We start from the raw sequence: 13,154 nt of genomic DNA, 5'->3' as shown, positions 1-13,154 counted from the left end.
TTAATTTTTATCTGAAATTTAACAGTAAATAAAACAATTTTCTGTGGAAATAGCTTATCTTTTCTCTTCAACAGCATGAAGAGCCAGAACCTAGGGGGGAAAAATCAGCTATCAAAGTTCCACTGTTGCACTGTTGTGGAATGTCCTTAGCGGAATGCGGTGGCAGAGGCAGCGCCCGGTTGGAAAAGACACCTTGTGAGTGAACAGAAAATCTGAGAGGCTGATGAGAAGGGACAGCCCTGTTTTACACAGCCTGGCACGAGGACAGCGCTGCCCTGAGATTAGGGGATTGAGCAAAAAGCTGGCGTGCCGAACTGCCGTTTTTATATAATGGCTTTAGCAAACATCCTCTAGGACCCAGTGGAAATGCTCGCTGAGGCAAACTTGGGGATTAATGGCCAATCATTGAGCGTGGTGAGGGAACGGCTCCCAGGGAGAAGCTTCTGAGAGCCTGTCTGGAACAGGGCAGCGGGAGATCCCGCCGCTATCGTGCAGCGCTGGCATTGGGGCGCTCCGATGCTCGGAGCTGGGGGCTGCTGTGCCGTGGGAGGATACGGCCGTGCAGTGTGTCCAGCCAGGCCCAGCAGGATGCCTCACTTTGCAAAACTGCTTCTGTTAATCTTCTGCTTGGTGCTGCTTGTGGAAAGCAGGAAGCACAGAAGGAGGAGGTGGACAAGCCAGCTGGAGCTGCAGAAGGCTGGGTAAGGGTGACAAGAATGTGCATGTTCCTTAAAGCCTGCCCTGTCTGTGTGTTTGTGCGTGTTGTGGAAGTACCTCTACAAATGACATTTTACAAATAGTCTTTGTGTTCATTTCTAACCATATATGGTCAGGGTCAGCGAGGAAAGGTTTGCAGCCAGCTTGGCAGCTTCTGCAAGCTCTGTGGCGAAGCTGTCCATAGGGTGCACTTGAACAGCTGAACTGCGGGGAGATTTCAGAGACCCTGCAATAAACCACGGTGTCCAAACTTGTGCATATTGCCAGTGTCGGGCAGCAGAGGTGTTTCAGCAGTGGGCTGTGTGCCGTCTGCTGTTGTGCCCCTGCTGCTTTGTTCCCTCAGCATGGTGGTGGTGGCAGTGGCTGACAGCCAGAGGAATTGGTCTGCATGCATGGCATCGATAACACATAGTTATCCAGGGACAGTGAAATTAGAGATGCATTCTGAAGAAAGATGTGGGAACACTTGAAAAATACTTCACTGTCATGCAAATGCAAAGGGGTTAAAGGTCTTAGTAAACTTTATTAGGTTTGCTGTTAGTGAGATTTGAGCAGAGGTTTACATTAGAAAAGATAATCTTCCAAACCTACTGTGCAGCCCGAGGGTTGTTATCCTTTTTGTAGTTATGTTATCTAGGGGCAATTATATCTGACAAGACTGTTCATTGTTCTGAGGGCTCAAAGACTAAACGGGGTTAATCCGTCCTACTAAATGGCTTCTCTTGGGTTGTGAACCCTTCTCTTTTGCTTTTCTTTTTTATTTTTGGTACAGTACTTAAGTTGTCATTTTGGAAGGTGTTGTTAAATGTGTGTTTCAGCAAGGCATATTGCGGTACAATTGAAAGCAGAGTGTCCCTGATGTGCTCATAGTTGTATACCAATTCCTGAACAATACGGCGTTCTGTGCTTATAGCAAAATATAATGTTGAATATTTGGAAACATCAAATATGAATGACAATTTAAAGACAGAGAATGCTGCAATATTTAAAAAAAAAAAAAGAGTAGATGGAGCAATGACATTTATACTTTAAATGTCAAGTCATATAGACAGAAAAAATGAAGTTGTCTCTAAACCAGCGAAGAGCTGTGCTGATTTTTTTGACTGTATAAGAGAAGTGAGACCAGCGTCCTTTTCTAGTAGCTGTACTGTGTCTTCTGTTTATCATTTCTCAGGAATAAAGCTGATATATTTTACAGGGAATGACTTAGCCAAAAAAAAAAAAAAAAAAAAAAAAAAAACCACCAAAAAAAACTGGTTCCCACATTAGGGATTCCCACATTAGGGAGCTTGTATTAGAAGTTTGACATTCTGGGCCTCTTATGTTGACACGTCAACTTGGTCTGCAGCTGTTTTGTATTAATATCAAGAAGCTTGGTTGGGTTGTGCCTATGCAGAATTCCTCTTTGTTACGTGAAGACTTTGCAGAGGTTCAAGGGTGAAGACCAAGGGTGTCTGTGCTGCTCCAAACTCTGGGACAGTGTCTGATGAGCTCTCGCAGAGATAAACGTGTCCCTTCATGGGGAAGGCTAGGCTATGAGAAAGGCTAGGCTGTAAAACCTGCAACCCCAATTAAGAACTGCCAGTTTAAGGGCTGCACAAGCAAAAGGAAGTATTTAAATGCTGTAAGGCATTATTTTTTCTGTGTGAGTGGTACCTCATTTTCCATGTTGCATGGGTAATATTAATGCAAAACTGCTTGCGTTTCCCTTATTCCTGCACCCTCACTTTGTGTGTCAGCTGGCAGAAACGCTGCTTTTGGAACAGGAGTCCCTCTGAACTGATTTTTGGAAGCAGTGATTTAGCTTATTTCATTTATGCCTTAATTCTCTGGGCAGATCCCTGTGCTCTCTGTGGGTCTGTCAACTCTTTGAAAGGGTAGGTAACAGCAGGACAAGGGGAAATGGCTTTAAGTTGAGGGAGGGAAGATTTAGTTTGGATGTCAGGGGGAAATTCATTACTATGAGAGTGGTGAGGTGCTGCAACAGGCTGCCCAGAGAGGTTGTGGATGCCCCATCCCTGGAGGTGTTCAAGGCCGGGTTGGATGGGGCCCTGGGCAGCCTGGTCCGATATTAAATGGGGAGGTTGGTGGCAGGGGGGTTGGCAATTCATGATCCTTGAGGCCCCTTCCAACCCAGGCTGTTCTGTGATTCTGTGGGTCTTTCATAAATGCGAAATTTGGAAGTGGCTTGGAGGTTAAAATACAGTGATAACTGGTTGCTTTTAGGTGTGCTGCTCACCGAGGTAGTGCTGTGTAATAATCTGTAATAAGCTTAAAAACACATACAATGATAGAACAGGTTTTTTTCATTATTTACTTCTGTTTAGAAAATATTTTTCATAATTTGAAGACAAAATGGAGGATCCTAAGTAGCTGATGACAAGGTGTGTTGGGAGTGTGACCATGGAATGCCATGTGTAATCCTAAGGGTACAATAACAGTGATAGTGCATGCTGTATGAATTTCTCTGTTGTTTTCCATTCCAGGGTCTGATTTATATTTTTTTTATCTAAAAATCTGGAAAGGAAAATCACTTCCCTTTCTTTTTTGAGGATACTACCCCAAAATAGACCTTGAGCTTGCCAGGAAATACTCTGCTGTAATTAGGCCCAAGTGGTCTGGGTTAATTGATATCACACAGCATTACAAAGGGAATCATAGAATGGCTTAGGTTAAAAGGTCCTTGAAGGTACCTAGTTCCAACTCCTTGCCATGGGCAGGGCTGCCCCCGCCATCTCAGTCTGCCCAGGGCCCCATCCAACCTGGCCTTGAGCACCTCTAGAGATGGGGAGTTCACATCTTCTCTGGGAAACCATGTGCCTGTGCCTCACTGCCTTCTGAATAAAAGAATTATTCCTAGAAGCTAACCTAAATCTACCATCTTTTAGCTTAAAAGGTGAGGCAACTCCCCCAGATTCCAATTTCTCCTGATTATTTCCCATGGTGTGTGCATTGATGTAGAGGCACTTCAGCTGGGCCTTTGGACACATTATCTTCCTAGAGGAGCCCTTCCCAAAACCTCTGGGACAAATCTGACGTTTTGCCCCACTGCTTTTTAAAGCAGTAGCATTCTCTGACTCTCCTCTGTCCATCATCAGTACATCTCTTTCCTCCATCAAATCTAGTTTAAAGCCCTGGTGATGATCCCTGCTAGCCTGTTTGCCCCTCCTGGTCAGCTGTGGCCCATCCCATGTCAACCTTCCTGATTTGTCAAAGGTGCATCCTTGACTGTAGAAGCCAAAACTCTGGGCATGACACCATCCATGTAGCCATTCATTCAATTGGTCTGTTCTACTCCTCCTGCCCAGATCCCAGTCTCCAACCAGGAGGACTGAGGAGAACACTGCCTGCACTCTGAATTCCTTCAGCATATTTCCAAGTGATGTAGAATCTTCTTTGATACTCTTTAACTTCCTAGTCACAGCCTTGCGTGACTTTAAAAGACCAGGAGTGGATTGTAGTCCTATGGCTTTTTTCCTTCTTATCCTCTTCTTGATGTAATGAGGGCCCCTGGCAGGCAGCAGACTTCTCTGAAGAGTTTAGCTAGGCAGGCAGCAGATGAGTGCCTCAGTGCCCTTCAGCACAGTCTCCAATTACTTACACCTCTCACTTTTTTAGCGGTACTGGTTGTGACTCCAGTTTTCAGTTGGACTTGCTTAATGTGGTTGCCCCTTTCTGGATGTGAAGCACTACCCATGCTGCCTTCTCCTTCCATTCCCAAAGATTCATATCTGTTGGCTAGGGAGAACAATCTGGGGATGCTAATCAAGGGGTGAGTAATTATTAGGGCAGTCATAAATGTTAACTGTACTTTCTTACCCATTTGTCTCCTAGGAGAACTTTGCAGCAGTTGTATGCTGCATGGGTTAGAAAAGAGGCCTTTCGGGGTGCTGCGCAATGTAAATGAATCGCAGAATGGCCTGGGTCCTGAAAAGGACCTCAAAGGTCGTCTTGTTTCAACCCCCCACCACAGGCAGGGTCACCAACCACCAGACCAGGCTGCCCAGAGTCACATCCAGCCTGGCCGTGAATGCATCCAGGGATGGGGCATCCACAACCATTCTGTGCAAACCGTTCCAGTGCCTCATCACCCAATGAAGCCTCCAGCTTATGCTTTGTTCAGAAAGTACACTGAAGCACTGCAAGATTTTCACTGAAACCATAGAACACCTTTCCAAACCCCAGTATGAAATAGTGTGACAAGGATCGATGTACCATGCCTATGAGCTGCCACCTCATTGTGGCAAAAGCCAACCCTGCATTCTGCAGAGGGAGGTGCAGGTTTCCTCCAGCCCTCGCTGCAGGCACTGGTGCCACACAAGCCAGCTTTTCAGTTTACTGTCAGCCACTCCACTTTAAACAACTGGCTTATTACCTAATACACGAAGGCTATTTCGTAAGCCATTTATCTCATTCTGAAAAGTTCTGAATATCCTGGTGGATGCTCAGCTCTTGTCTGAATCCTGATAAGCTGCTACTTGCGATTTCTTGTGCCATAAAAATTTGATTTCAGTATATTTGGCAATATGGACAGGATCCATATTATGCAGTTATGAAGACTTCTGGGGAACAGTCGTTGGAAAGAAAATTGTAAATAAATGATGGAGAATTCTTTACAACAACTTAATGGGATGCCTGTCCCCTTCTCTTTTCAAAACCCTCACCAAAGGCAGTTTCATTAAACTCATCCCACTTGAGTAAACTGTAAGCAACTCTGCAAAGGCTCTTCCATTGCAATCCCATTTGCTGCTGATAGTGAGAGGCCTCCTACTCCCAACCAGTGGGTGGCACAGATCACTGCAGGAGAGGTCAGAGGCACGGTCATAACTGATGCCATTAAATGGTTGATGTTTTGTCAGTGGATTTGATCTTGCAGATCCCTACTACATCTGCAGATTTTGAGTCATTACGTACAGCTCTTTGTGCAGGAAGATGATTCAGTGCTGGCTCTGGAAGCTCCTAAGGAGCGCTGTATTCTCCTTTAACCCTGCCCACGCCCCCAGCCCACCTTGGAAGTCCTCGGCTTCAAAATTGTTCTCAGCACCTCTTGCATGCCCTTTGTTGTTTGATGGAGTGTAAATGAATGATTAGTCTGGTGATCCTATGAGGCTGTGCCATTAATTTACAAGACAGCATTATAACACAGAGTTTTTTTTAAAACAACATGCAATCTAAAGTTTTGGGGTTTTTTTATTGCTGTTTGTTGTTGTCAATTGATAGTGAGAGCCATTAAAGTCCCTCGCTCTTCTGCTTCTTTGCTAAATTGAATGCCCTGGGAGGAAACTGTTTTCAGATTTGTGATTTATGCACTCATCGTGACTCATTTTAATGACTTTTAAGCACATCCATGAACTTTTCATAGCCATGTTTAAGAGAGTGGAGACTGTTTTGTAACCTCTCAGTTCTTGATCAATATTTTAATCTAATTTACTCAAATATTTTGTATCTATTTGTGCAGTCCCTTTATTTTCTCCTCCATTTTGTTCTTTACCAGTCAGTAATATTCCTCCCAAACAAGCAAAAGGATCTTCACCTTTTGTATGCAGTTTTCTTATTATTGTTTTTAGTTTCCATAAGCAGCTGACAAGTGGCTCATTGCATCTGTGTTTACTGCTCTGCCAGATCTGATGTCCAGAGCAAAGGGGCTGTGGAATTTCATGGTTTAGGGCCTCTTTCCTCTGTGCTGAGGTCCAACACATGGGTGCTGAGCAGAGCTTTTTTCTGAGGGTGTATTTTGTGGGCATGGCATGGTGATGATGAGTTGGTGGCTGGACAAGATGACCTTAGTGATCTTTCCAATCTTAGTGATCTTTCCAATCTTAGTGATTCGATGCTTTTATCTTTCTGCCTGTTCTTCAGTTATTCACTTCTGCCATTTTAGTGACTTCTCGCCCTTCCATCAGGGCCTTGTTTTCACCCTTGTCCTACTGTTCTCATATATAGTCTCTGATTTTCAAATAAGAAGTGTGTTATTTTATGCCTCCTCCCACCAGAGGTATTCAGAGAAGTGAAGGACTGCAGATCTTGCTGACTTTATGTAAAAACGTGCTGCAGCTGTGGAGGGAAATGAATGAATTTGTCCCTGTTTAAAGCCAAAAGACACAGCCCTATGCCCACACACAGCTGGTACTCAGCAGATACTTACGGGTCACCACCTCAGTATAAAATGATGTTTCATGGCCGCCATCCAAAAGACAGCTTTCTCATGGTATGCCCTTGTGCCTGGCTAAGGCACAACAAGGTGATGCATGGGGCAGAGCTGGTTTTTGTTTGTTGCCTGCTTGGGGCCATTGCTTGCACTAAGGTGTGCCTCCTTGCTGCTCTGTGTCTTGGCTCCTTGCAAGGTGCCATGCTCCAGCCCTGCAGCGTATCAGCTGGAAGCTGGCCTGCAGCACGACCTGGCCAGCAGTGGGTGAGGCTCAGGGCCTGCCGTGCTGTGATGCTGCTGGCTGTCATGCTTCCTTCCCTCATGGCAAAGCTTCACCTCATGCCATGGGTATGAGCAGGGATTGTGAGACCGAACAGCTGGACATCAGCTATTGTTGTCTTTTGCAGTCACATCTACAAGAAGAACCACGATGTGACCAAAACTCGGAAGGGAAAGACAGAGCAGCTTCTCAGAGTCGATGACCATGACTTCACCATGCGGCCAGCTTTTGGAGGTGAGGAGCAAGTGGTTCTGTTAACTTCATACTCCTGTTGTGTTGCTGGTTTTTTTTAATGGTTTTCTATTCCATGAATATGAACGGGAAGAATGGAGAGGTTTCAAGAGAAGACTTCCAGATAGCTACTCTTTACTCCTTCCTCTGCTAAGGCCAGCTCCTTCTGCTGGAATTCCCCAGAGCACAGATTGAGCTTCCCAGTGCACATGCATCTCTAAATACCAGGCATGCCTTGGCCTGCTACAAGCTCAGAGGGTTCCCCTTATTATCATTGCAGATCCCTTGCCCTTCTCCCTTTTCCCAAGGTGTTAAAAGAGAGAAATGTGAAGCGTTCCTCTGGCTGCTTCTGAAGCAGTAACTATTTCTTGTCTTGGATGGTTGGGTGCTGGAGCAGGCTGCCCAGAGCAGTGGGCACAGCCCCAAGCTGCCGAAGTTCAAGGAGCATTTGAACAGTGCTCCAAGACAGAGTGTTTAAGTTTCGGGTGGTGCTGTGCAGAGCTGGGAACTGGACTTGATCTTTGTGGGTCCCTTCCAACTCAGAATATTCTGTGAGTCTTGATCATTTTCATCCTACATTCAAATAGGAACTCCTAAAATATGATCTGGCTGCAAATGTTTTCCTCCGACCACCTTCGCTGTTTGGTACAAGGCTAGTGTGTGTGCCAGAATGGTTCCTTTTCCCTCGTGGTATTTGTGGTGCTGAAGATCATCCTTACTCACTACCACCATCTGCTTGTCCCAGTAGGGCTCTTGGGGCAAAGTGCAGAGGCAGAATCAGGTCTGAAAGCACACAGGAACCCAGCCTTGTAGCTCTGAGGACAGCTCCTGTATGCACTGTGCATGGTTGTTAGTGCTGAGAAGACAGGACCATGTACAATTGGCAAACATGCAGCAAGCAGTGGGAAGAAAGAGAATCACAAATTTTTGCTTTGCTCAGGAGACAAGTCATCGCTAAACTGATCCATGATTCTGTGGTCTTCTCAAGGGTGGCTGCCCAAGTCATATTTCATCTGCATCTATGAGGGGAACAGAGCAAGCAGAGAAATACGGTCAGCTCAGAGGGAGGGTGCAGCTCTGGGACCTTTAAATGACTTGGTGGCTCCAGGCTGAGTGACTGGTTTTAATAGCAAATGGGTTTCCCAGCTCTCACAGAAGAAAAAATACTTTTAAGTGACTTTTTAAAAAGACAGAATGGTGTTTCCATATTTTTTTTTCTCAAAACCTCCTCGCTTTGCATAACAGCTTGGAACAGAATATTGCCAAAATTGCTCTGAAGTTGCACATGATAAAGAATAAAATGTGACAACAACTTAGCCAAGACTCCAGCCTTGCAAAATAAGACCAATGCACAAGGAGATAGCTTGGGTGTTGCAGGTTCTTGCACAGATAAACAGAGTGATGCAGAGTGCTTTTAGTGACAGATTATATATTTGATGTAGAAATATAAAGGAAAGAAAATGATGGTAAGAGGTGATCCTTCTGTTGTCTTTTGAAACATTATCAGGAAGTCACCATGACTTGCTATGCACTATGAGTTCCTTCAGATTTTTTGCAGGAGTAATGCCAGTCAAATTGATGTAGTCTGACCTGCATGTGATTACAAAGGCTTTTGTACTGCAGAAGCAGAGCAGAAGAGTCTATGGGACACATGTGACTGCAACATGTCACTGCTCCCAGACACTTTCTGCTCTCTGAAAGTAGCTCAGGGACCATCACCCAATGGAGAGTGCAGCCTGTGGCATTGCACTGTGACATCATGTTCCAAGTGGGAAAAAGCAACTCGTCTCTCTGAAAAGCAAACCAAACAAATAATACTATAAGCAAACTGTGATGCTGGACTTTTCAATAATAAAATTCTTTAAAAATCCAATATTGTGAATGTGATATTCCCAGACTTGGTGGAATAATAGACAGTTGTTAATCGAGTTTGTGGTGGCCAGCACACAGCTTCATCACTGAGCTTTAAAAAGGGGACAGAACCTGTAGCTGCTGTGCTGTGCTTATGGTGACTCGCTGCTCCCAGCAGACAGCCAGCAAGATGCTGCCCAGCATAGCTGTGAGCACTCCACAGAGCAGGCTGGGGCTGTGCCAGAGGAAACAGCAGCTAAACACTAGAGGAAGGTGAAAGGATTTTCTAGTAAGAGTGTCTTTTGTGAACAGCTAGTGGGCAGGTGGGTGCTGTGTAAGTCATGTTGCTAACAGCCCAGTGAGCATGGCTGTCTTGCCTGCTCTCAGCCCATTAGAGAGCCCCTGGGCACAGTGGCAATGACAAAGGTTTTTGTTTGCTACTGTTCAAAGTAGCCTCCATAGCCTAAAATAGGTTGAGTTTGGTGTGACCCCTGGGAAGTTATCTCCATGTCGGTGACCTTGTTCCGGCTAGCAGATGTTCAGGTATTATTTACAAATATTAATATTTAAAGATTATGTAAATGTTTGTTTTGCTGCCTTCTTTAAACGTCCATTTTAAGCATTTCATCTATGACATGTTACATTTTACAGGGAGCCAGTGAATAAGCAGCTTTAGTTGATACTTAAAATAGCTGTATCTTTTCTGCCTCGGAACATCCTCCCGCTGTACTTTTATCATATTCCTTCATAGCCTAATAGCCTCCATCAGCTGTCCCCACTGCCCTTTCTGGGCAGTGTTTCCATCAGGATGGGTGAATGAAGCTTTGTCACTGTCTGGAATAAGACCTGCTCATCCCTTGGTGACACACAATCAGCAAAACATGAGGGCTCTGCAACTGTGTGGCAGCTGCTGAGCATGTAAAGGACCAGAGATGCATATATACATATGTGTTATGTATACATGTTTGTATATATGTTCACACAGTAACACTGAAGATTGTTTTAAGGCTTGTGGACATAAAACCTCTTACTTGCAAGACTCTGGGCATGCACAAACTATATGACAGCAAAAAAAAAGTCTCAAATCTGCTTTTTTCACGTGCACATATTTTTGTCTTGGAGACTAAGTCTGCCTGAGCCCTTTGAGGATAGGGGAGGGTGCAGAGAGACTGTCTCAGAGAAAATAGTGAGCCTTTGAAATCACTGCCAAAGAGTAAAAAAAACAGGAGGTCTCACAAAGCTTTAGTCTCAGTGTGGGAGTGGAAAACTGACTTCAAGCATTTTTGTTGTGCCACATTTTTCCCTATCTTCAAACCTACTGCAGTGTTAAAAATAAACATCAAGTTTGAAGCCTCAACCTCCTGCTGCTCTGTGGGCAACTGACCAGCCTGGTTCAGTTTCCTTGCTGCACTGGGATATGATAGGCTTTGGTGTTAGGCACCTTCTGATGTTGTCCCTGAACTGAATTTGTGGAAGCTTCTGTGCTTGCCAGAGAAGTTAGCCCTAAACTAGATGTTCCACACAACTTGGGACAGAATTGGTGTAGAAAAGGGAATTTTTGCAAGTTGAAGCCACCAAGTCTTCTCAGTGTCAGAAACCACCCCACATGGAAGCTTGTCTAAGCTTTTGGTTGATCTGTTATTGTCTGACCGCTGAATGTCAGACAATAGCCTTCTGTAATGGTCAGAATGAGCCTTCTGTAAAGGTCTTCTGTCCCAGATCTTTTCACCTTCATTTCTATTCTGTCTGCAGTAGAGTGCTGAGTTTTGTGAGCTACTCTTCAGCAAAAGCCATTAAGCATTCAAAAGAACATGGAGGAAGCAGCTTTAGAAGGTGATACAATGAATGGGTGCAGTGTTATTCTTATCATAGAATCACCAGGGTTAGAAAAGACCTCCAGTATCATCTGGTCCAACTGTCCATCTACCACTGATATCTCCCCATTAAACCACGTCCCTCAGAACAACATCTGAACATTTCTGAACACCTGCAGGGACGGTGACTCCACCACCTCTTTGGGCGGCCCATCCCAGCACCTGACTACTCTTTTGAATGTGAAATTTTTCCTAATATCCAACCTGAGCCTTCCCTGGCACAGCTTGAGGCTGTCATCTCTCATCCAATTGCTAGTTATGCAAGAAAGGAGCATAAAAAGAAAAGTGCTCCCATCAGCCTCAGGTTGTGCTGCAGGTCTCTTAAACTCACTCTCAGCTGTGTCAGAGATGCGAGAGAAATAGTTTATAGCTGGGAAGATGAGTTCATTTCTATATTGTATGTAGAAGTCTGACTTTTACAGAGTTGTGGAGGGTTTTTTTTGTTTGTTGGTTGGCTGGTTGTTTCTGGAAGAATAAGGATTTGTGTTATGCAAGATGTTGCTGTGGACAGCGTTGGCCATGACTGATGCTGCTGTGTTTGCTGTTTCTGGAGGAAACATGAAGGCTCTACAATTTATCTCTAGACCCCGAACTTCAAATATTTCAGCTCATGTTTGAACAACCCCATGGATTGGACTGGTACTTCTCAGAGACCAGAAAGTATGATCTGCAAAGCTTTGCTGGGCTGCAGGCTTTGTACAAAAGATCCAATGCTTTTGTTGGGGATCTGTTTGGCCTCCCATCACACTTTTCTTATCCTCTGCTCCTCCCAGTAAGGACATTTTGTCTATTTACTCATCAGTGGCGACATTTGATAAAGAATTCGGGGAAGCATGTGAGGCCCCGGTGTTCAAACACTTCAGTTTGTAGAGAGACAGGATTGGAAGTTTAGCAGATCCCGACTGGCTCTGAGGATTAGCGAGACCAAAAATCTCTTGGCTTCTTTCTGTGTCTAATCAACAGCTGTTTAATTCAGTGCTATGCTCTGTGCACAGCCAGGCTGTGACCCTTATGGGAAACTCAGATTTGTTTACAAGGTTTAAGGAGGGCACTTCTTTCCAGGGCTTCTGCTCAGCTTCAAACACTGAGTGCAGTTTTGATGTTGCCCACGCCAAGTGTGTCTGCAAAATGGCATGTAGATAGGAGTTTTGGAAGGGTGATGGGCTAAATGAATATGCAGAATGTTTGCTCTCTGATTCAGATAGCACGGTGTTTATTTGGCCTTAGAAGCTTTGCATGCACAATTTGAAATTTTGGCATACAAATCACTGTAAAATAGTGGTTAAAACTGGAACCTCATGTTGTATCAGCTTCCAGACGGGTACCTGGTCTCTCCTTGCAATGAGGTAATGGCTTTTTATCTGGGATCCAAGCTGAAAGTTTTGTGGAGGAGCATGGAATAAAAGAAGTGCCTTTTCTGAACACTGACATGGTATTTTATCTCTGAGAGCAGCTAGGGAAGGAATGAAGAGGAGGGCAGTGTTCTTCTGTTATTTGTTTTTAAATCAGTGATTAGTGCTCAGTCAAGCATGGAAATTGCAGCAATAAATAGACTTTGGATGGCTGGCAATTTCCTGAATGGAGCCTAAATTAAGCATTCAAGCACAGAGGGCATCTCTCTCCATCTAGAAGCTGGGGGGTACAGCCCCTCAGCACCAGGCAGACCCTGTGATACGTATGTGGCTGATGGCTGCCTTCCTTGTTGAGCCAACAGGATGCTGCTGCAAGGCTGCTCTGGCAGAGGCTGCCTCTTCTTTGTGAGCATTGTGTCTGCTGTTGGTGTGGCTGCTTGGGGATGGCAGCCAGTGGGCACCACTGCAATTCCAACTACTGTGTGTAACAGCAAATGACAAATTATTGGTGCTTTCTACAGCAAGAGACAGGCTAATGGCAGCCTTGTGCCTGTTCTGGTATGGGCTATCTTGGGTTCTGAAGCTTTTCTGAGCCAAATGGAGACAAGCAGCATTGTGTGAGAGTCCATGCTCCAGCTTCACATAAAGAGCATGGTGTCACAGCAAGTTTTGGAGCAGTTTTGTTTGTTTGCATTTTCTTT

General features: G+C 44.8%; 1 protein-coding gene across 3 annotated transcripts in view; it reads left to right on the top strand.

The window, feature by feature from the left end:
* Window positions 1-106: 106 nt before the first annotated feature.
* The window catches only part of GABRR2 (gamma-aminobutyric acid type A receptor subunit rho2), a 28,039-nt gene continuing 14,991 nt past the window's right edge, over window positions 107-13,154 (top strand). Inside the window, exons 1-2 of one of the 3 annotated variants that reach the window (XM_052690477.1) lie at window positions 107-701; window positions 7,273-7,379. In XM_052690477.1, the coding sequence (XP_052546437.1) occupies window positions 517-701; window positions 7,273-7,379 (292 nt within the window). In that variant the 5' untranslated portion in view covers window positions 107-516. The remainder of the gene's footprint in view (window positions 702-7,272; window positions 7,380-13,154) is intronic. The other 2 variants (XM_052690485.1, XM_052690490.1) reach the window with 2 other exon arrangements.

This window comes from Tympanuchus pallidicinctus, unplaced genomic scaffold (genome assembly GCF_026119805.1).
Source record: "Tympanuchus pallidicinctus isolate F22 unplaced genomic scaffold, pur_lepc_1.0 scaffold1, whole genome shotgun sequence".
NCBI classification, from domain to species: domain Eukaryota; kingdom Metazoa; phylum Chordata; class Aves; order Galliformes; family Phasianidae; genus Tympanuchus; species Tympanuchus pallidicinctus.
This window is presented reverse-complemented; position numbering and strand designations above follow the sequence as displayed.